This window comes from Rhizophagus irregularis, chromosome 15, assembly GCF_026210795.1.
Source record: "Rhizophagus irregularis chromosome 15, complete sequence".
Taxonomy (NCBI): Eukaryota; Fungi; Glomeromycota; class Glomeromycetes; order Glomerales; family Glomeraceae; genus Rhizophagus; species Rhizophagus irregularis.
The window spans coordinates 2,267,889-2,290,532 of record NC_089443.1 but is presented as its reverse complement, the minus strand read 5'-3'; the positions used below and the strand labels follow the sequence as shown (position 1 = coordinate 2,290,532).

The 22,644-nt window shown below is 34.2% G+C and overlaps 2 protein-coding genes across 2 annotated transcripts; both read right to left on the bottom strand.

Moving 5' to 3' along the window:
- Positions 1–6,827: 6,827 nt before the first annotated feature.
- OCT59_007217 (uncharacterized protein) lies at positions 6,828–7,097 on the bottom strand (the record flags this gene model as incomplete). The annotated part of the gene is made up of 1 exon (XM_066147170.1): positions 6,828–7,097. The coding sequence occupies one exon, from the start codon at positions 7,095–7,097 to the stop codon at positions 6,828–6,830; it is 270 nt and encodes an 89-aa protein (XP_065998556.1).
- Positions 7,098–7,171: 74 nt separating this feature from the next.
- On the bottom strand, positions 7,172–11,631 carry OCT59_007216 (uncharacterized protein; the record flags this gene model as incomplete). Its single annotated transcript, XM_066147167.1, has 5 exons — positions 7,172–8,543; positions 8,919–9,312; positions 9,490–9,929; positions 10,038–11,261; positions 11,483–11,631. The coding sequence occupies 5 exons, from the start codon at positions 11,629–11,631 to the stop codon at positions 7,172–7,174; spliced, it is 3,579 nt and encodes a 1,192-aa protein (XP_065998555.1).
- Positions 11,632–22,644: the final 11,013 nt, after the last annotated feature.

Below are 22,644 nucleotides of genomic sequence, written 5' to 3'. Positions count from 1 at the left end.
ACTAAGAAATGAATTTAATATTTATATTTTATATTAAATGTACAAAAATTAAATGATTTACTTAATTTAATAGCAACGTTAAATACAAAATGGACGGTAAAACCTGCGGTTCAACGGGAAACTTAAGTAGGCATCTCAAGAGTCATATGGACAAAATTAATCTATCAACTAAAAAGCAGGCGGATTTTATGAAAAAGTTTCTAACCCAAGACACTGATGAAAGAATTGTAAATATACAAATATTACCACTACATTTTTCGTTAAAAAAACTAATTTATTTTATCTCTCATTTTAACAGCCATATAGCGATGAAATCTTTCGAGAAAAACTAGCAATTTGGATAACAATTGATGATCAACCATTTACCGTTACAGAATGTCAAGAATTTAAAGAACTTGTTAAAGTATGCAACGAAAAAGCTGAACTTCCTTCAGCTGACACAGTTCGGAGAGATGTTTTAAAATTATACAACAAATATCGAATAGATGTAAAACATATGTTGCAAGTTAGTAGTTACTTTTAAAATTATATTTATTTTTAAATTTAAAAATATAAATTTATAAATATTATATTATATTATTTTTTTTAAATTAAGAACGTTCTAGGAAAATTAAGTTTCACCTTGGATTGTTGGACTTCTACGAATAACATTGCTTTTTTAGGCATAACATGCCATTTTGTTGACGTTGATTGGTGTCTCAAAGAAACCCTAGTTGATTTTATACATTTATCAGGTTCTCACTCTGGTGAGAACCTGGCAAAAGAATTTTTGAAAAGTATTGATGAAGATTTTAATATTTTAACAAAAGTAATAAATTTCTTATTTTTTTTATTTATTTTTTTTGGATAAAAAATTTTGATATAACACTTACATTATTTAATATAGATAATGACTATTACGGCAGATAATGCCGCTAACAACAATACATTTCTAAGAAAACTTGAATATGTCTGTCGCCAAAAAGAAGTTAAATTCGATCACAAAAAAAATAATATACGTTGTTTGGCTCACATAATAAATCTGACAGTACAGGAGATTTTGAAAAACATAAAAGCTGGAGATGCTCAAGAGGAAGATGAATTATTAGAATTAGTTTCTCAAGAAGAACAAGAAGATAATGTTAATGTAGAAATAATTCCAAAACTAAGACGACTAATAGTAAAAATTCGTTCTTCACCACAACAAAAGGAAAAATTTGCTCGTCGTTGTGAATTCTTTTCAATTCAATCATTAAATGTTATATTAGACGTCAAGACAAGATGGAATTCAACGTATCTTATGTTAGATCGTATATTAAAACTTCGAGAAGTAAGTAAATTTATTATATTGTAAATTATAAATAAGAAAATATTTAATTTATTTATAAATATTTTTATTAGCCCATTAACGATCTTACATTACTTGAACCTGATTTAAATAAATTTTTTATTTCTACTGAGGAGTGGGACATTATTAAAGAACTGCATCGTGTACTTGAAGTAAGTTCCACTGGTCAAAAACCAATATATCGGGTAGCAGATATGTATCAGATATGTACCCAATATGTGTGGTATTAATGCAGAAAATTGGGTACCCGATATGTAAGATATGTGTAAATATATATATCGTCTACATATCATTTACATATCATATACATATCGGTACCCGATATGTATATGATATATATATTTACATATATCTTACACATATCGGGTACCCGATTTTCTGCATTAATACTACACATATCGGGTACATATCTGATACATATCTGCTACCCGATATATTGATTTTTGACCAGTGTTCTCTGTTTTTTTTGTTTAAAAATTAAAATTTTATGTTAATAAAAATATGATTGAAATTTTAGAAGTTTTACAGAGCCACGGAATATATGTCTATGTCAAAATATGTGACATTGTCATCTTCCGTACCTATATATAATAAACTTCTCGATCATATTGAGAGTTTACTTGATAAAGAAGATTTAAAGTATTGTGGAATTTCAAATATACGTGATGCTATACAAAAGGGTTATGAAAAATTAAAAATTTATTATTCAAAAACAGATGATTCATATGCATATACCATTGCAACAAGTAATTTCTTTATTTTTTTTTTATCTTTAATATTTCAATTTATAATAAATAATTTTTTTCTAATTTATTATTCAGTTTTGGACCCGAGGTTAAAGCTTAATTTTTATAGAAAGGAAAAATGGGAAACTGAATTTATTGATCAAGCCAAAAATATTTTTATAAATACATATAATAATGATTATTTTGAAACAAATAATATGATTAGTAATGATAATGATGGTGAAAATTTTATTAATGATACAGATAATTTTTTTAATGAAATATTTGGAACTGGTGACGAAATTAATTCTGATAATTATGAAGTAGAAGATTATCTTAATAAACCCGTTGAACATATAAAAACGGAACCTTTGAAATGGTGGAAGGTAATATTAAATTACTTTTGCATTTATTTTTAACTTTTAAATATATATTATTCACTTTTTAATATTATATAAATATAGGCTAATGAAAAAATCTATCCACGTCTTTCAAGTATGGCTCGTGACTTTCTTTCTATCCCAGGTAAATAATAATTAATTAATTAATCTAATACGATTATTATAATATATCTAATTTCTTATATATTTTTCTCTTATATATAGGTACAAGTGTACTTGTAGAACGCATTTTTTCTGGCGGAAGTGATCTTATTACAAAAAGACGATCATGCTTAAACTCTGAAAGTATCCAAGCATGTATGTGCTTAAAAAATTGGGTTCGTAATTCGTAAAACTAATAATATATAATATAGTAGTAATAATAATAGTAATAATAATAGTAATAATAGTATTAATAATAACAACAATAACAATAATAAATATATTTTAGTTTTAAATTCCAATAATAAAATTTTTTATTACAATGAATTTAATTTGGTATTTTAATACCTTATATGTTGTGTAATATCTTAATTAAGCCGTATAACACTAAAGATTTGATTTTTTGATCAGATTTAGTCTTAAAATCATTTCTAAAGAAACGTTTTTTCTTTTTTCAATTGCAGGAACACCAGATTTTTGGTTTTGAACGAATGGCCTTTCAAATAGGTTTTTTTTTTATTTTTTTCTTTAAATGTCTAAAAAACGTTTCTAACGAAACGTTCACTCAATTTTTCTATTGCAGGAACGCCAGCTTTTTTGGATTTGGACGAACTGGATTTTGTAAAGGTATTTTTTTTAGTTTTTTTTTTATTTTTATTGTTTTAAAAATATTTCTAATGAAACATTTTTTTCTTTTTTTTTATTGCAGGAACGCCGGATTTTTGGATTTGGACGAACCTGACTTAAAGTAAAGGTATATTTTTTTATTTTTAATTTTTTTTTTGTCTTAAAAATATTTCTAACGAAACTTTTTTTCTTTTTTCTATTACAGGAACGCTGACTTCTTGGTTTTGAATGAATCAGACTTTAAAAATAGGTTTTTTTTATTTTTTTTTTCTTTAAATGTCCTAAAAAACGTTCTCACTTTTCTATTGCAGGAACGCCAGCTTTTGGATTTGGACAAACTGGACTTTCGTAAAAGTATGTTTTTTTTATTTTTTAAAAAAAATTTTTTTTTTTTAAAAACGTTTTTTTCTTTTCTATTTTAGGGAATAGGGACACTAACAACTCGAATCTTAGCAAAAATGACTTTATAAATAAAAAAAAATAAACATCATAAACATTTATTTAAAACTATTAAACAATTAAATCTACATGAATTACAGCATTACTGCATTGATATTATGGCATTAAGACACTACAGCATTACGGCTGAATTATAGCTTTAGTTTCGGGTTAACGGGTAATCAGGTCGGGTCAAACTTGTAACCTGACCCGATACTGAGTTGTGAATTTGATAACCTGACCTGGATATTTCGGGTCGACCTGACGGGTCACCTGAATTGACCCGTACCCGTGCGGAGTTCTATACAGAACGTTGGAGAAGAAGGCATGCAGGTTGTATACGTCAGGCACAAAACTGGCAAAGACAATATAGGATTTCACAGACCCAGGTACAAGCACAGGCCCAAAATATTTTAAATTTACAACAACAAATATTAGCGTTACAAAACAATCCTCCAAACATGGCTACAATACAAGATGTCATGCATACTATATAACCAGGTCTTGCACAGTTACCATTTTATGATGGACAAGAGCCGCCAGACTCTTATTATCAAAAGCTTAGAGCTGTCAATGAGATGGCTCGTCCACTAGCTTTTGCTGGTTTTAATGCTGCTATGAGGTGCAATGTCATGAAAAATAAAATGTCTGGTAGATTTATTCCTGTTCCAGTAAATAATCCATATAATGGCAATGCTGCTATTAATACAGAACCAGAGTTTCTAAACTGGCTGCAAGGAAAATATAGAGATGTGATGGTTGGAACAAATCAAGGTGCTATAATAGCACTCATGAATGAATCATTTTCTCCTATAGATACACCAGATACATATGCAAAAAGGATTCGATCATTAGCACGGACAAGTATATGCTGAAATTTTACCTTATCTATATAATCATTTGCCTGATGCTTTAGAAATGAGAATTAGAATTGCTGCTCCTGCTGATCTTGATGCTTTCTTTAATGAGTTGCGTAATAAATGGTATGAAAGTGGAGGGCGAAAAAATCCAACCACTATAGTAGAACAACCACAGAATAGAACTGCATTAGAAAAGCTTGCAGATATAGCAGTACGTCTTGGCTATACTGGTGACATAACAAATCCTGTAGCAATACATACTTTCATTGAGAGTGATCTTACCAGAAAGTTAGGTGGACAAACACAACATCTAAGAAGAGATCACTTCGGAACTGGTCAGGTTAAAAAGGTGACAAAGACAACTAAATCTTCTCCTAAACGTCATTGCTCAAACTGTGGTAGAACAGGTCATTCCAAGAACAAGTGTCCACGGAGTAGACGTGCTAAGAAAGTTAACAATACTCACATAGTTGACTATGAAGAATCTGAAAGTGATGAGGAAACTGATGAAGAAACTGAGGAAGAGTTAACTGAAGAAGAAGAGGAGGAGGATGAACCTCAGAATTGCTTTAGTGTAAAAAAAAAACTCGTCAACGTGGAGTTTCAGTAAAAACCAAAGGGAAAAAATCCCGTACTTCCAAATCTAAAAGAGAACCTATTCTCAAGAAAACTGATGAAGTCTTTCATGCAGCACTGAAGTCTATAATTGCTTCACTAGCAGCACAATGTCCTAAAGAAATCCTCCTACAGATTAATGCTTATACCAATCAAGCATATGAGAATCTGAAAGACCCGCTTTTAAATCATTTTGTTAGTGACTATCCAGTTAGTAAAAGGAAGAAACTCTGAGATGTTCTTTCAGCAAATATGCAAGACATTTTATCTCCTCTAGCTCATGCTGTAAATACAGCAACTCCACTATTACCAACTCCTCCTGCAGATGTACCATCTGAAGTAGAACAGAAAGAAGACAAAACACTGAACCATGTAATACGTGCCTATCAGCAGAAAAACCTATACTGGCCAAGACCCTTAGAAATCAACTTTCTCCAGTTAGATGATCCCAATGATGTAGCGACCATTTCCTGTAAAATCAAAAATGTATGCATACCCTATACTATGATCGATACAGGGTCTGACTCTTCAGTAATCTCTGAGAATGTAGCTAAGCATCTAGGTCTCAAAATAGATCGAAAAAATATACATGCACTTAATGGTGTAGCTGGATCAACCAAAACTCTTGGCACTATCAATGAAATTCCCATAACTATCGGTGAAGGTACAAATACAGTCACTATATCAGACGAATTTTCTGTTATACCTACCGAGAAGGATCGAAATGGTAAGGACAAATCATTGCTAATACTTGGTACACAGTGGCAGTATCGTGCAGGTTGGGAACCTGTAGTAAAGGGTGAGTTCAAAGCAAATGTAAATGGACAGGTTGTCTCAATTCCTCTCTCTGTACATAAGGCACAACATAATGTTTTTGCAGTAGATAGCCAGCCTATAAAAAAAAACTAGCTGATCGTACCTGTCAGCATTGTGGGAAGGAATTCCCATATCCTTCTAATCTTAGACAACATTTTTTACGAAAAAATCCATGTGCAGTAAAAAAGTCCCATGCAAAGCCCATGCAAAGCCCATGTGCAGTTAAAATTTCCCATGCAAAGTCCATGCAAAGTCTATGCATAGTAAAAAAATCCCATGCGCAGTCCACACAAAATTTGAGTGAAGCAACAGTACCCATTCGTCTATTTCTTGATGAATAATGGGAACTACGACATGAAAGCAAGTTTTTTTTCTATTTCTCGTACTTGCTTCTTCATGGTATCAATTTCATGTCGTATCTGATGATTTGTCTTGATCAATTTCTCATGTTCTTTAGTAAGGTTCTGCATGAATCGGCCAAAAGTAACCTTATTATATTCAAGCAAGTGCTTCTGAAGTATGGAAACCTCTTCACTAATCATGTCTTGTGTCATTCTGTTTCTTGGCATATATGTCTGTTTAACAGTTAGTCTCTGACGTGCTAATTTTTTCTGGTATCTTTCTACTTCATGTTTCAAAAATAACTCTACCATGGAATTTACTCCACTGGCATCAAACACAGATAGTGGACTGCGCTTCCTTGTTGTGAGACGAATCCATGCCTCATGTATTACAGAAGCTGGTAATATAACTAGTAGCTCAGTGTATACCTGGTTGAAAGACATTAGTTCTTATTACGAAAAAAAAATTTGGAATTCCAAAGAATTTTAAAGAATTCCATAGAATATCTTATCATATGACACCTCCCAGAAATCTGTTAGATGTCATGTGCTAATGATTGTCTTTCTCTTAGTATTGAATAATAAAATGCCTCTACTAAATCATAAAAGGCATTTGGAATGTTTGGTACAGGGCATTTCATAAATGCATCAATACTAGTCTTAGAACTTATGACCATTTTAGCTAATGCCTTTATACTTTTTATTGCATCCTCTACATCTTTAAAGAGACCTCTCTGAATTGTAACATGCACTAGGTCATCGATATATTCTTTACTATGTATATCATAGATTGGATCGTCTTCCATTTTAACTACTGAGAAAAAAAATATAATTTATTATTAATATATGCCTAAGTATCACTAAACTATTCTATATCATTCTAATATTTCTCTGGTAATCTGGTTCCTATAGCTATTTTTTCTGCTGCCTCATGACTTGTGCCACGCTCAAGAAGTTTCTTATATACTTGAATACGCCAGTGTCCGAATGGTAAGGAGGATATACCATCTGACCAAATCCAGCGTTTTGTATCGATTGGGGATAATGCCTTCTTCTCTGACTCGATTAGGAATATTACATGATTTTTTGTACGCATTCCCACATTCTTGGCATAGAAGATATTATTTTCAAACAGACAGTCCTGATATACTTGAGTCATAGGATCGAAGATTTCATCTTTTTCTACTGTATCATCTAATAAAGTTCCACCTAAAGATGGGAAATATGTGTCCTTAGCCATATCACTCATACCCTTCTTGCTTACTCCTTTATGTTTGGACTTTGTAGACTTGTCTGCCAAGACATAGTGGTAGGATTTTGCACGGATGTGGTAAGATTCAGTAATTACATTTCCAGGAGTCTCATCCTTGAAAAGCCCAATAGTCTTAATATCATTAAGGTCAAAGAGATCTGGACGCTCTGCCATATCCTTGTAAATATCTTCTGTCTCGACATGGTAGATAAAGGAGTCAGTATCCATATATCCAAGTCGTACTTTGTTTTCATACTTCTCTTTGACAAAACCATACCAGAAGCGATACATTAAGAGTTTACTGAGACCAAGGACAGATGCACCGATAATGATAGGTTTATTGAGAATAACACTAGCCTTACCCATATGTGCTCCTACAAGTGTGTTGCCAAGTTGACGAGCATACTTGAAGGAGGGCTTGCGAACTTTCTTAAGGAATTTCTTCTCATCATTTTCATTGATCATTCTCATAAGCTTGACATCCTGATACTTACGTACATTCTCCATAGTCTTGCCATAGATTGAGTTATTCATGAGTTTAAAGAAGTCTTTCTCAAATGAATTCTTGGATTGTTGACGTAAATTTGTATTTTTTGCAATATAAGGAGCTAACCAGTTATCTTGATCAAATGATAGGACTTGTGTAATCTCATCTACAACCATGCCTAACTTAATGTAATACTGGAGCTCTTGGTAATGTATGACATAATCTTCATGTTTACCAAGATGTGGAACTAACTTCTCTGTTTCAGGAAATCGCCCTCCATCTAAGTTATCAACAAGTTTGGTTATATATGGGTTTAACCTATCCTTTTTTACAGCTATACTATCAACTGCAGGAGGTAAATCTTGTAGATAATCATGAGTCCTAAGGGGGTAGTGCGCTTTGATATTTAGGAAGTAACCATGGGCAGCATCTGGTTTTGTATTAAGAATTACATTAAGTATCTGCTTCTGCTTATCTGGATTCTGTTTGAAATATTCTGGAGATGCTTCCCATCTGTAATTACCAATAGGTAAGTACTGGCTCATAGCCCATCCATACAGATTGTTTGCATCTATATAGGAAATCCAGGTAGTAGGTTTAGAGGGATTAAAAGAGTCACCCATCTTAGGGTTATTGGCTTTTAGAAAACGGTGTCCAGCCATAGCTATTCCTTCACGTTTAGCCTTTTCAGTAAAATCATGCATGGTCATGTCAGTGAATAGCTCTATTTTGACTCCAGTCATCTTAAGCATGCCATCCCATGAAAGTGCTGGAGCAGAGACATAATGACTTGGGTCAAGTCCATAATGATGCATCGCTGTCTGTCGAAACTTTGTCCAGACATCTGCTAGGAGAAGAACATCAGTCTTAAGGTAAAGGTCATGATACTCGCCCAAGTTCTTGCAGCCAAATTCCTTCCAAACTTTTTGTGCATGTTTGTAATTATCCTGAGTGATCTTTCCTCCAAGAGTACTATGAAAGTCATGAATAGATGGGAGTTCTGTCTCCTTGAAACGATCATGTGAATCAATATATTCATAAGGATAAACCCCCTTACGTGTGATTAAGTCAATATGTTCAGACGAGAAGTTTTTGAAGTGTCGCTTTGTGAGGGGTTTATCTGTCCCTAAATTCTTTGCAAGGTTTGCAAGACTGGAGGCCATGAACTGCATGCTATCAATGTACTTGAATTGCCCTACCTTCATGGATTTGTAACGTTCGAATGTCTCTGCAATAACTTTGATTTGATGTGCTCCAATTGATCGTTTAACAGATTCACAAACTAAATGGGAGTCATAGCCACAGAAGTTATGAAATACTACAGGAATTGGAGTCTTCCATGCTTCAATTTGAAGCTTAAGATTGCATGCATTATGAGCAGCCCCACGAAACTTACCTGTGATGTGGCAGTGATCCCAAACTTTTTTGTCTTACACGCCCTGATTGAAATTCCCATTACATATCCAACAACTAACTGCTTCAGTGAATTCCTTTTTAGCTTCCTCTGTTATAATACGTTCTACTTTTACTTCTAAAACATCATTAATCCTTCTTAATTCTTTATCAAGTCTGCTGACAAACTCTTCTGTTGCATTTGGTCCTCGGTATAAGAATGGCCCCCATGTCTCATCAGTTTCAATCCAGTGGACCATATAGCAGAAGCTATTAGCCTTTTGCTCCATAATCTTATGCATATTTTCACCATAGTTTTCATTACACTTTCTGTTATCAGCCTCAAAGTCTGCAATAATTACACATGGAGCATACATTGTTCGGTTAAAATTCTTAAACTCCTCAAAATCATTCTTACCTTTAACTGGTAACTCAACTCTTTGTGGTGCCTCACCTAATCCAAAACACCATTCCTGATGATTAGTTAAAGATTTAGACGATGGAAAGCTTTGGAAGCACCGATTGCAAAGATGCTTCTTTTCCTTGTGGAATGTATCTTTGTATATTAAAGCATCAGGATTCTTAATTCAAAGGAAGTGATTCTTCTGACCATACTTTCCTTCATCTGATTTTGTAATATCTGTAAGGGCCATGAGGTGAATGATATGTTGACGGTTGTAATTTTTACTTGCAATAACAGGTTTTGGAATACCAGTTTTCTCCTCCCATTCCCATACATTAATGGAGATCTCAGGATTGAGGTCCTCAATCTTGCTAAATATGCGTGGACAAACAGGAGTGGGCATGGGAATTGCATTGAGATTGACTTGTTCCAAGTATAGCTTAAATTTTTCTGCCTGAAAGATTCGCTCAAGTTTTTGTGTATGCCCATCTTTATATGCAAAGTAAGCACCTAAAGCCCCTTGCAAACATTTTTCAGAGAGCAAGCCTGTGTCCGGATCTAAGAGATCTTTGTTATCCGGATTGATAGTGCACTTCTTATTTGCAAGTGCCTTAGGTGTAAGAATGTATGAGCCTCCTTCTGCTCGGCAGTAAGTATACGTCTCAATAGTTAATATATCTATACTAACAATTTTCCAACCAGACCCTCCTTTCATAAATTTGACAATTTTATCCGTGATATCCACTGCTGATTTTGTTAAATGATCATCTATATCATTCTTTAAAAGAAATACACGCATGACTCCTCTATGATAAACTTGTTTATTTGTTCCACTATTATCTGTATATGTAGCCAATATAGTGATAGCTGATTTGATTTGCCCTTTTTCTTCAAGTTCACTCTCAAGAATTTCTGTTATTTTCTGACGGGTATCAGCTATTATACTTGGGAAATATGGTATATCTCTAACATTTGGTTTAAGATCAACTTGCCATACTGTCTTATGTTTTAGAGATTTATGTGAACGTGCAGGATCATGAACTCTTTTTACAAATTGAATATCACACCATCTTCTTCTATAATCTCCTTGCATATAAGCAAACCATTCATTATCTGTTTGGGGAGCTCTTCTTTTTCGTGGAGTATATTGATTGTAATCACCAGGTTCTGCTAACCATTTTGCTAGTTCATCAATTGTTAAGTTAGGAGTTTTCTCTGCATGAGCTGGGATAACTTCAGGTGTGGGATCCTGGAGTTGCTCCGGTTGTGATTGCAATTGTACAATTTCAGGTGTGGGATCCTGGAATTGCTCCGGTTGTGGTTGCAATTGTACAATCTCAGGTGTGGGATCCTGAGGTTTAGCTGCAGGCTTGCATAGAAACTTTCTATTTTGATGCCCACGAAGCTTTTGTGGAGTTGCAAAAGCCTTTCCACATCTATCACAAGTTCAATTGCTTGTTGCCATACTGGTTGTGTACTAATAACCTAAAAATTTTTTTCTTCAATTAATAAATTCTAAAATGTTTCCCATCTTATTACTATTAAAATCGGTATGAAAATAGGCTTCGACAAAGAATCAGAGCAATTTATGATTAGGGTTAAATTTTGGTTAGACTTCATTGTTCCAGATTTTTTCGTATTGCAGGGAAAGCTTTACAATATGTCTAGTTGTCTTCCTGCTGTATATTTTTTGGTTAGACCTTGGTCAGATTTTTGGTTAGACTTTTGGTTAGACCTGTTGTCCCAGATTTTTTCGTATTGCAAGGAAAGCTTTACAATATATCTAGTTACCTTCCTGCTATACATTTTTTGGTTAGACCTGAGTCGGATTTTTGGTTAGACTTCGCTGTCCCAGATTTTTTCGTATAGGAAGAAAAGCTTTAAAACATATCTAGTTGCCTTCCTGCTATACATTTTTGGTTAGACCTGGGTTAGATTTTTGGTTAGACTTCGCTGTCCCAGATTTTTTCATATAGCAGGAAAAGCTTTACAATATGTCTAGTTGCCTTCCTGTTAAAAATTTTTGGTTAGAGCATGAATGGCTTAAATCATCGAATGAATCCATTTTAGAGTATCATAAAAATAGTATGTCATAATGGATTGCTGAATCGTGCCATCGGTATTACAGACACTTCGTGTCCTTCATACCTTTGGCACTTATAAAGGCAATCTGATATAGCATAAAATTATGATACCCTGGAATGGATTCATGCGTGGTAATAATGCCTAGGAATAAATGATGTTAATTTTATCTACAACGCTTGGGGGTTCTTTTTTAGCTATCAAGTAATAACATATCGGGAATCAAGGTTAGGTGGTCTGGGGATAGAAAAACAGGTATAGTGTTATCATATCAGAAAACAAGGCTAGGTGGTCTGGGGGTACACTAAATTATGGTTAGACCTATGTGATAGCCGCTGTCCCAGAACCCCCAAGTTTGCCCTACTATTGTTCACTCTTCCGATATCCTTCTTATGGCGCCCACGCACGTTGTGATGGATCAGGCGATAGCAAAAAGATCCTTATCTTCTTTAATGATCAGTACGATTATAACAATTGTGTCAGCTCCCCACGTGCAGATCTTCTCAATTTAGCCTTTACTCATTATTCCCCTGCAGATGTCAAACTCAATGACGAAGCGAAGTCTTTGTTTGTTACTGACATCCCACTTTTCCTAAACGAAACGCAAGTCTGCCAAGCATTTTCCCGATATGGCACTGTGATTAAATGCAAACTCACCCCTAAAAAACATTACTACAATGGTCATATCCAATTTTCCTCCGCGGATGCAATTACCCAATTCAATGATATTTGGGCGATCATTTGCCTTGGTAATTCTTTACGTGTCTACCCGGCTTCTTTTTCGAAATCCCAATGTGATAGCCGCAGAGAACATGTTGCTATTCTTGCCAGCATTCCAAAAAATATTAAAGAGGCCGACCTTCTAGAAATGTCTTCTTATGTTAATGCTAAAGCCCTTAACGTTCCACTATCTATCAACTCTTACAAGCCTAAACCCTATGCATATTTAAATTTCTCTTCATATGACACTCTTGAGGCTGCGAAAGTAGGGATTGGAATCGATTATCATTATTAGAATTGATTTTAAAATCGATTAATCGCGATTAATCGTTTCGCAAAATTTTGATTCTATAATTTGATTTTCGATTTTTGATAATCGGATTTATACTTCAAAAACAATACTATTTTATGGCGCTAGCATCTTGTTAAACGTTTTAATGAACTTTTTATTTTCTATAATTTGTAATTATAGAATTTTTTTATACTTAAAATAATGTATTTTTTATATTTTAAATTTAAAATAATGAATTTTAAAACTTATTTTTCGGTGTAACAGATAAATTTGATGATGATCATTTAATAAACTACTTTTATTATCAATACTGCTATAGGTGTCATCGAAATTAATTACGGATTTTACCATGATTACGGCACGTGCCGCATTGCCGACAGTAAAAACTGTAAAATTTTATTACAGCAAAAATTCAAAATATACAGGACACTTGAGAATTTTGATTGTCGGGTCCAGGTTACTCGGCAGTAGGTTATTATATAATCTGATATACTACTATTACATTCATGTCACGTGTTATTTATAAAATAACCTATTGCCGAGTAACCCGGCTACCCAACAACCCGACAATCAAAATTCTCAAGTGTCCCGTATATTTTGAATTTTGTTGTAAGGCATTAAGTTCGGCCAGAGTTAAATGATCTTCGTGATAATTTCCTTTTTTGGAATATGGTGTAACCATTGTGTAACTCGATTCTCCATTTTTGATGGGAAGAAAAATTTCCTTTTTTGAAATTTTGTGTAATGTCACATGATATAACAACAAAATTCAGCCGGCATTACCGGCATTACCGGCATTATAAACCTATTTACGGCATTACGGATAATTTACGGATTTCGCCGAATTAATTACGGTATAGCCGAAATGCCAAAATTCATGAATTTCGACGACAAGTATAAATTTCGATTTTTGTTCGATAATCGATTTAAAATCGATTCTTATCGATTTTTGATAAATTCGATTATTGTAAAATCGATTCCAATCCCTATGCGAAAGAAATAACCGTAGCTTTCCATGGCAAAGGATTGACGTGGCACCCTCCCAATGAAGCACATACTTTATGCCATGTTTGTGGGCGTCCTGATTGTTCACCTTCTGTTTGCAATCCTCGTTCTACACGAAAAGTAGATGATCGCCTTAACAAACTATATTCACGCTTCAATGCTGGTTCTCGACGTGGTCATCAGGATTCGTGCCAATCGCGTAATAAATCCAATTCCCATTCAAGATCATGATCTAATTCTAGATCCCGCAATAATTCTTCTTCATTCCGATCCAATAATAGTAATAACTGTACTATTAATTCTCATCCTAATACTTCTCGTAGTAACAACCAATCCAACAACAATCAGAATTATAGCATTCCCAGTAACAATAGTTCTTCTTTCAGTTCTATTCAACCTCCACCTGAACCTCATCCTAATAACTCTACACATACTGCTTCTCCTGACAATTCTACCTATACACTTTCTCAACATATCATTGATGAGTTAAAGGCACAAATCAAAGAGATTGCTACTACCCTCAAATCTCTTGATGAAACTGTTTCCTGGATGCAGGATACTATCACGCATCATGATTATAGAATATCTGAGCTCGAAACAATGATGAATTATGATAACAATAATCCTGTGACTCAGATTTGTACCCACCATAATGTGTCAGAATAACCATTAGCATGATAATGGATGAGATGATGTCTCGCCGTATGACACGAATTCGGATTCAATCTCCCTTCTCATACTTCACCTTCTCTTATGGACACTTCTCCTGATGCTTCCTTTTCAACTTTGGATCCTAACTCCGTCCTATCAAGACGACATGTCCTCTTACCTAACTCTCGACCTACTATTATTGCCCCTGATGCTAATGCTTCCCGTTTGCAATTGGAAATTTCTAATGTCACTAATACACAAAAGAATCTTTCTGCCCAACTTGATTCGATTATGGATAAATTGGACTTCTTCTCCCCCTCAAAACCCTCCCCTTCTAATAATTGAACACCAACTTAATTTGGGTGATTTACAGGGATTTCACCCCCCTAATAGTGCAAAACCTGATAATAATAGTCTTAATAATCCTTCCTCTCCCTCTTTTTCTTCCCCTCTTATTAATTTTGGACAAATTAATGTTAATGGTTTGTGCTCTCCCGTTCGACAATTGCATTTGTTAAATTATTTTCTCCATTCTTCTTTTGGCATTTTATCTTTAAATGATACTCGTCTTACTTCTTCTGGTGCTAAATTTATTTATCAAAATGAACATTCCCAACATAATTTTAAGTCCTATTGGGCCCCTTCCCCTTCTAATTCACGACCTCATGATGGTGTTGGTCTTTTACTTCGTCATCCTTTACATAAACATGTTCAGAAAATTGATCCTTGGAAAGGTCGTCTTTTAAAATTAGATCTTTTTTTTCATCAGACAAAAATATCTATTATTTCAGTTTATATTCCTCCTTATCATTCTATTCATTACAAAGAATGTGATGCTATTGTTGCCCAACTCAATTTATGGCTTGATAAAACCCGTTCTAATAATTATCATGTAGTTATTCTTGGTGATTTTAATGCAGATGAAATTTCACATTCACATCTTTCTCAACATCATTTGAAAATTTTACGATCACTTTCTTCTCGATACTTTACGGATCATCAATCCCATATTTCTTCAATTTCAGGTCCAAGTCCTATCTTTTATCATCAGAATAGTTCTTCAAGACTTGACTATATTTGGTCATCCCCTGGATTTCCTGCTCCCGGTCTTTTCTCTCATGTTGAATCTTGTCCTAAGTTGAATGATAATCAATTTACTGATCACCGTGTGCTTATAACAGCCTTTGATTTTAACTCTTGTTTCGCTACTCTAGCTAAAGCTAGATTAAAACAAAAAAGCGAACAACGCACCATTTTTCTTTACAAAAATATCAAAGAGGATTCTTGGATGACATTTTCCAATGAAGTCAACTCACGTCTTGAATTGTATTTGGCGACACATTATCCCTCCATATCTTCACTTTCAGCCCTTTCTTTGGATAAACTTTGGCACGCTCTTAAACGTTCTATTCTTGGTAGTGCCATTGATTCTCTACCATTTCAACATGTATCCAATACTCACCATCATAAATATCCTCCTGAGCTTACTATGCTTATTGCTATCAACAAATTCTTGGATAGATTATTGTTTAAATTGACCACATCTAGGCCTAGTCGTCCTGTTCAAATTTCACAAATGATTAATTCTTTACCTACCCAATTAATCCTTCTTAAATCTCTTTTAACAGATTATACTATACCTTCTTATAGTACAACACCACTTCCTACTTTTGTCAAATTTTTGCGTTCACAAAAAGCTTTGGTCTCAGCTTATCTTTCCACGCAATTTCATCAGCATCGTGTAGATTCCATTGAATATTATACTGCTCTTAGAGATGAACATTTCTCTACGTTAGAGGTGCGCTCTGGATGAATCTAGTCAATCCATCATCCGGATGATCACGTGACGGATCAATTTGGATTAAAAAAATCGGATCATAGGATTATCCGCAGATTGACCGGATTGATTATAATTCTGGCCGGAATTAAGTAATCGGCATGGAATTATCCTTTTTAGGGTATGAGTAACATTACACAGATCCAAAAAAAGGCAATTTTGTTTCCCAGCAAAAATGAAATTTGGGTTTCACAAGAATCCTAAAAAGCAAATTTTTTGCCGATCATTCATTTCAGCCGGAATTTATGATTAGGTATTTAATTGTTGTCACGTGACTAAACGGATATGTCGATCGTTTCCATATTTGGCGATACCCATTCCACAAAAAACCAGTTTTTCTAAATTTAGTTTCCAGTCATGTAACATAAAATTTACTAAAAAGGAAAATTTTTTGTTGATCCCGTATAGGATTGATCGGATATCTGGTCATCTATTCGGTCTATTTGACGAATTCATCTGATCAATCCGAATCCGCCTATTAGACGGATTGATCCTAAGATGACCGGATTGACCAGATTCGGAGCCTACCTCTACTCTACGTCTCCGGACTCTTTTATTTCTTCAGCCCTATTAGTGAAACATCGTTCTATCGTTTTTAATAGAGTTTTGGTTGTAATTGACTCCAAACCTACATTACTTACTGATCTTTTAGATATCAAACAAACTGCTATTAAACTAAAGCTCTAATCGGCTTCGGTCCTGTCCGAAATAATCCCAGACCGAAAATTCGGATTGGTCCGGTCTTAAGGGTTGATGCTTCAACCTCGGACCATGTTTGGTCCGTCCTTATTCGGTTCTGGATTAAATAAATCTAATACCCGGACTGAAAAGCGGGTTGGGGCCAATCGAACCGGACCGATAAATATTTTCGGCAATGGTTTATATTAAAACCGTTGCGATTATTTAATTATTAAATAAAAAAAGCGTTGCGTGCGTTTTTTTTAACATATTATTATAAAAAAAGCGTTTGCGCAACGTTTTTCTAATTAATTTAAAAGAAAAGCGTTGCTGCTTGAATGATTATTCTTAGTATATTTAATTAGAAAAGCGTTTATGCGAAGCGTTTTTCTAATTAATTTAAAGAAAAGCGTTAGCGCAACGTTTTTCTTAGTATATTTAATTAGAAAAAACGCGTTAGCGCCCAAGCGTTTTTCTAATTAATTTTAAAGAAAAGCGTTGCGCAATAGCGTTTTTCTTAAGATATTTAATTAATTGAAAAGCGTTTGCGCTAAGCGTTTTTCTAATTAATTTAAAAGAAAACGCTTGCGAAACGTTTTTTCTTAGTATATTTAATTAGAAAAAACGCGTTGCGCCGCGTTTTCTAATTAATTTAAAGAAAAGCGTTGCGAAACGTTTTTCTTAAGTATATTTAATTAGAAAAAGCGTTTATACGGCGTTTTTCTAATTAATTAAAAGAAAAAACGTTGCGAAACGTTTTTTCTAAAGTATATTTAATTAGAAAAAACGCTTTGCGCAACGTTTTTTTATTATATAATCCGGACCGGACCAAAATAACTTTGGTCCGGTCCAGTCTGGCCTCCCAGGATTACTCCTTTTAATATAAAAGCCAGGACCTGGGACCAGAAATGAACTAATTTTTCGGTGCCCTGGATTCCCGTTCCCTGCTTCAGGTTGCCTTAACCCGGACCATTTAGAGCTTTATATTAAACACTTCCAATCGGTTGTTACTCCTCCTTTGGTCCAGTATTCTTCTACAGATTCATTTCCTCCACGTTGGCAAAGAGCATATACTCCTCTTTCGATATTGATTCGTCATTATATAAGCTCAGGTATGCTCCTATTCTGGAAGATTTAATGGAAGAACACTTTCAATTCTATGCCTAATAATAAAGCCTCTGGTCCTTCCAAGATCTCTTATGAGATGCTCAAACATTTAACTGGCGAAGCTTTTAATTTGTCTCTTATTTTAGCTAATGCCTGTCTTAACCAAGGCGATATTCCTGCTGATTGGCGTGAAGCGCTTGTTTATCCCATTCTAAAGCCTCATGAATTTGACGCACAATTAAAGAATACGCGACCTATTACTTTATTGGAAACTGTACGAAAATGTGTGATTAAGGTCGTTACAACTCGGCTTTCAGAAATCCTAGCTGACAATCAAATGCTCCAAGGTGGTAATTTTGCTGGATTGCCAGGCGGTTCCACTGACATTCCTATTAAGATGCTTGATGCTATTATTCATCAACGACGTTTTGACAAAACTGATGACCAAGAATTATGGATTGTTTCTCAGGACATTTCTAAGGCCTTTGACTCAATTGATTTAAACATGCTTAGACTGGCTTTAATCCATCTGCATATACCGTCTTTATTGATCAAATTTATCATTAACCTTTTTACAAGGCGTAATAATAAAATTATTACACATCATGGTGATACTTCTGGATATAGCTAGAGTTAGAATTGGTATTGACTAAGGTGAAATCATTTCTCCATTATTATAGGTTATTTACTTGGATCCTTTACTTACCACACTTAATCGAGAAGCTTGTGATTCCTTTATTTTGAAATCTTCTGCATTATTGGATTATTCTCCAATTGAATATGAACAACACAATCTTCCTGTTTAGCATATTACATTTATGGATGATTCTACTTTGATTGCTTCATCTAAACGAGGAATTGAAGATCACCTTTTCATTACTGCTGAATTTTATACCTTAAATAATACTTAAGCAAATTCAGCAAAATATATCCTTCTCTCTTCTGAACAATTTTCTTAAAATATTGTGTTTGATCTTTCTCCTTCTCCCTTAATTGCATCTCATACCCTTACTCTAAAGGCGTTAGCCTTATCTACATCTTTCCGTTTTTTAGGTGTTTGGTTTTGTCTTTCAGCTTCTTCTCGCTTTGTTCACAACCAAACTACTTCCATGGTTAAATATATGGCTGTGCTACTCAGTCCCAAAAAACTTTTGGCACAACATGTGGCTTACCTTTATAATATTGTCTTACTTCCAAGGCTAGAATTCCGCCTATAAACCACATTATTTGCTAAATCTATTATTAATCGCATGGTTTCTCCAATGCTTTCTCTTATTTGACAGAAGGCTGGTCTTGCCTCAGTCACTTCTCTTTCCGCGCTTTTTATATTGTTGCCATTCTCAATTCAACAAGCATTTGGTCGATTTCTATCATTTCATGTGGCTTCATAGCAAAAAATTTTTTCTCATTCTTCATATATGGTTTTTGCTAATTATATAATTACCTATTTCTAAGGCTTATTGGACTGTGATGCCTGTCCTTCTACTATTGACTTGGAACCATGGTTTCATACGTTTTCCCTGCGAACACATTCTTTGTTCAATTCTTTATTGTTCTCTTCTCGACTGAATATCACGTGATCTTTATTGTTTTGACCTCCAAGAAAGGATTTATGTCTGGCGATTCCACTCTGAACTATTTTACCAAAAGATTTGTTCACTTCCATGAAAAATGTTCAGAAGAACTTCTGTACTCGTTATCTTGCCCAATTGATTACACCGTGTGGCTCTCGACTCCTCTCATAGAAAGATTTATGCTTTCTTAAACGAGTATCGAACAAAAGGATCTGTGCCTGCTTGGTTTAATTATTTATTTAATCTTATTATTATTCCTAATTCCCCTTTTTTTTTTGTTTTACCGCAATTTAGAATTCTTATTTCTTATACTGTAGCCCTTATTTCTCCTATAGATATTAGTCGAAATCATTGGTTTAATCCTCAATGGGCTATTTCTTTTAATCATAATACTAACTCTTTCCTCGTTGGCTGTGTGATTACTACTTATCCTGCTCCACATAATGAAGCTCTTATTTCACATTGGATTGCGACTTCGGTTGATGATTTGCTTTCTGAATTTACTGCATGTCAAGGTTGTGCCTCTGCTTTCCCGCGATCCTCTACCTCTAAGACTTTAATTAAACGCTGTCCCTCTGAAGGATGTTTTTCTTACGTTCCGTTATCTAGTCTGATTTGTTATCCTACGAAACCGCATACTTATATACATGCGGATACTTTTTGCTCCGGTTCAACTACTTTCCACGAACAACCAAATGTCTAGGATTTCTGATATCCAACTTCTTTCTTCAGTGTCTACACTTTATATTGATGGCTTCTTCCTTCCTCCTTCTAGTTATCCGATATCTTCGATGGCTTATGCATGGACTGCTATAGATTCTGATGGATTTATTTTGGAATCTCATTATAATACCATTTCTTCTATTTTTACATTCAGAAGTTTTTGCTTTATTGCATGGACTGGACTCCCTCCCTCGGAATTCCAAGATTACTGTCGCCACTGATTATGCCCAATTACTTTCCTTATGGTCTTCGTATGTGAATGCTCCTTTTATTTTCAGAATGCTTAAAGAATCCAACTACCTTTTGTGGTCCTTCATATGAACTATTATTTCGCAAAAGAATCTGGATATTACTTCGACTGGCGTTCCCTGCCTACGCTGACGACCCTTTGAATAATCATGTAGATATACTAGCCAAAGCTGCTCATACAGACTCGCATCTTTCTTCTCGATTGACGTCTGAATTGCTAGCTTCTTGCATTTTACAATTTAATTCTTTATCTGTGGATATGAATATCCGGAAATTTATTAAAGAAATCTTCGACGCTAAGAGTCTTTTAACTCTTGCTGTATTACCAAGATTTAATTCTGATTTTTCTATTTCTGATATCGATTAGGCTTGTACCAAATTTTGTCTTAACAACAATAAGCAATTTATCTCCCATTGGAATGGCCGTTCTGATTTTTGTGGTTTCCGTATAAAACTACTATTAGATATGCTACTGACGCTTACAACTCTTCAGAGATGAAAGCCTTATCTCTATGATCTGAATTGGCTTTGTCCTCAATGTAACTCCTCTCCTGAGACCTTAGAACACTTGTGGAATTGCCCTTATATCCTACCTGAATTTAGCCCTTTCATTACTTTTAAAACACTCTTATTGGCTCTTCGAACCAAATATCTTGATAAATTTCTCTCCGTGACATCTTTACTACCTTTACCAGATTCTTTCGCTGCTGAATTTAAGGCTATTGATTGTTGGAATTGTGACCCTCCTTCGTCTTCTTGCCTGAGATTCGCATGTGGACTTATACCGACATTCCTTACAGGATTTCTTGGCACTTATTTTTCATCATCCATGATATGGTCTATTTTAAATACACCTTTACACAACTTTCATTTTGACCTTTATGTTCAAATATGGTTGTGCTGTTCCATTTTCTTTCATTATTGGGAATCTGCTTAAGGCATCACTAAAAAGATGAAATCGTCAGCTCTTGGGCCTTCTTCTATTTCTTGCCTTTCCTCTAAATTTTCTTTTGATTCTTCGACACTTTCCCTGGCGACAGTTTCCTTGGATTCCTGGGTTTCTTGGGTTTCCTCTTCTATAATCCGTGGTGGATCTTGGATCTCGCACTTGGATTTTTGGTGCCGCTTAACAGTTCAGCCTCTACTTAGGATTTCTTTTTGGTAATGGATTGAATCTTAGAACATGCTGGATAGTTGACTCACATTGGCCTTCGGGTAAAGTTGGGGTATGCGATTCTGTAATAGTTTAGTTTTTCTTTACTTAATTTTATTTTGTTTAGATTTCTTTACTTGTATGAATTGTGAAGCTAGTTCTTTTTATTTTTTATATTTAATTTTCTATATTTTGTAATATTGTTCGAATTAATTATTGTACTTTTCATTTAAAATTTATAATAAAAGATAAAGTCATAAGACTGTTTGCTCATAATCACCAAATATGGACTGTCCCAAATGTGTGACTATAAAGAAAGTTAACTGTATATCCTGCTCTATTTGTTTCCCGATTATGGTATAGATGTGGTGCTCCTATTTTATGGAAACGTATCGAGCTAAAGTAGGAAAATAAATGTCACTCTCAATTGAAAAAATTTATGAAAATAGTACAAAAAAGATAAAAGCCAGTTTATAGCTCAAATCTAACTCATCTAGAAATTTCAAACTACCATCCACTTCCAGATAAAAAATTCAATTGCATTGCGCATTTATTCCCAAATATAGTCTATTTAGATTTAAATTTTAGTATAGAATTTAGCAATAAAACACTAAATCGAGTAGCAGAGATATACCTCAATCTGAAGTATCTCAATTTGCAAAAGAGTAGGTACAAATGCTTTAATGGTGGGAAAGTGACTGATAAAAGTACATGTGCAATTGCATAGTAAATGTCATAAACTAGAATA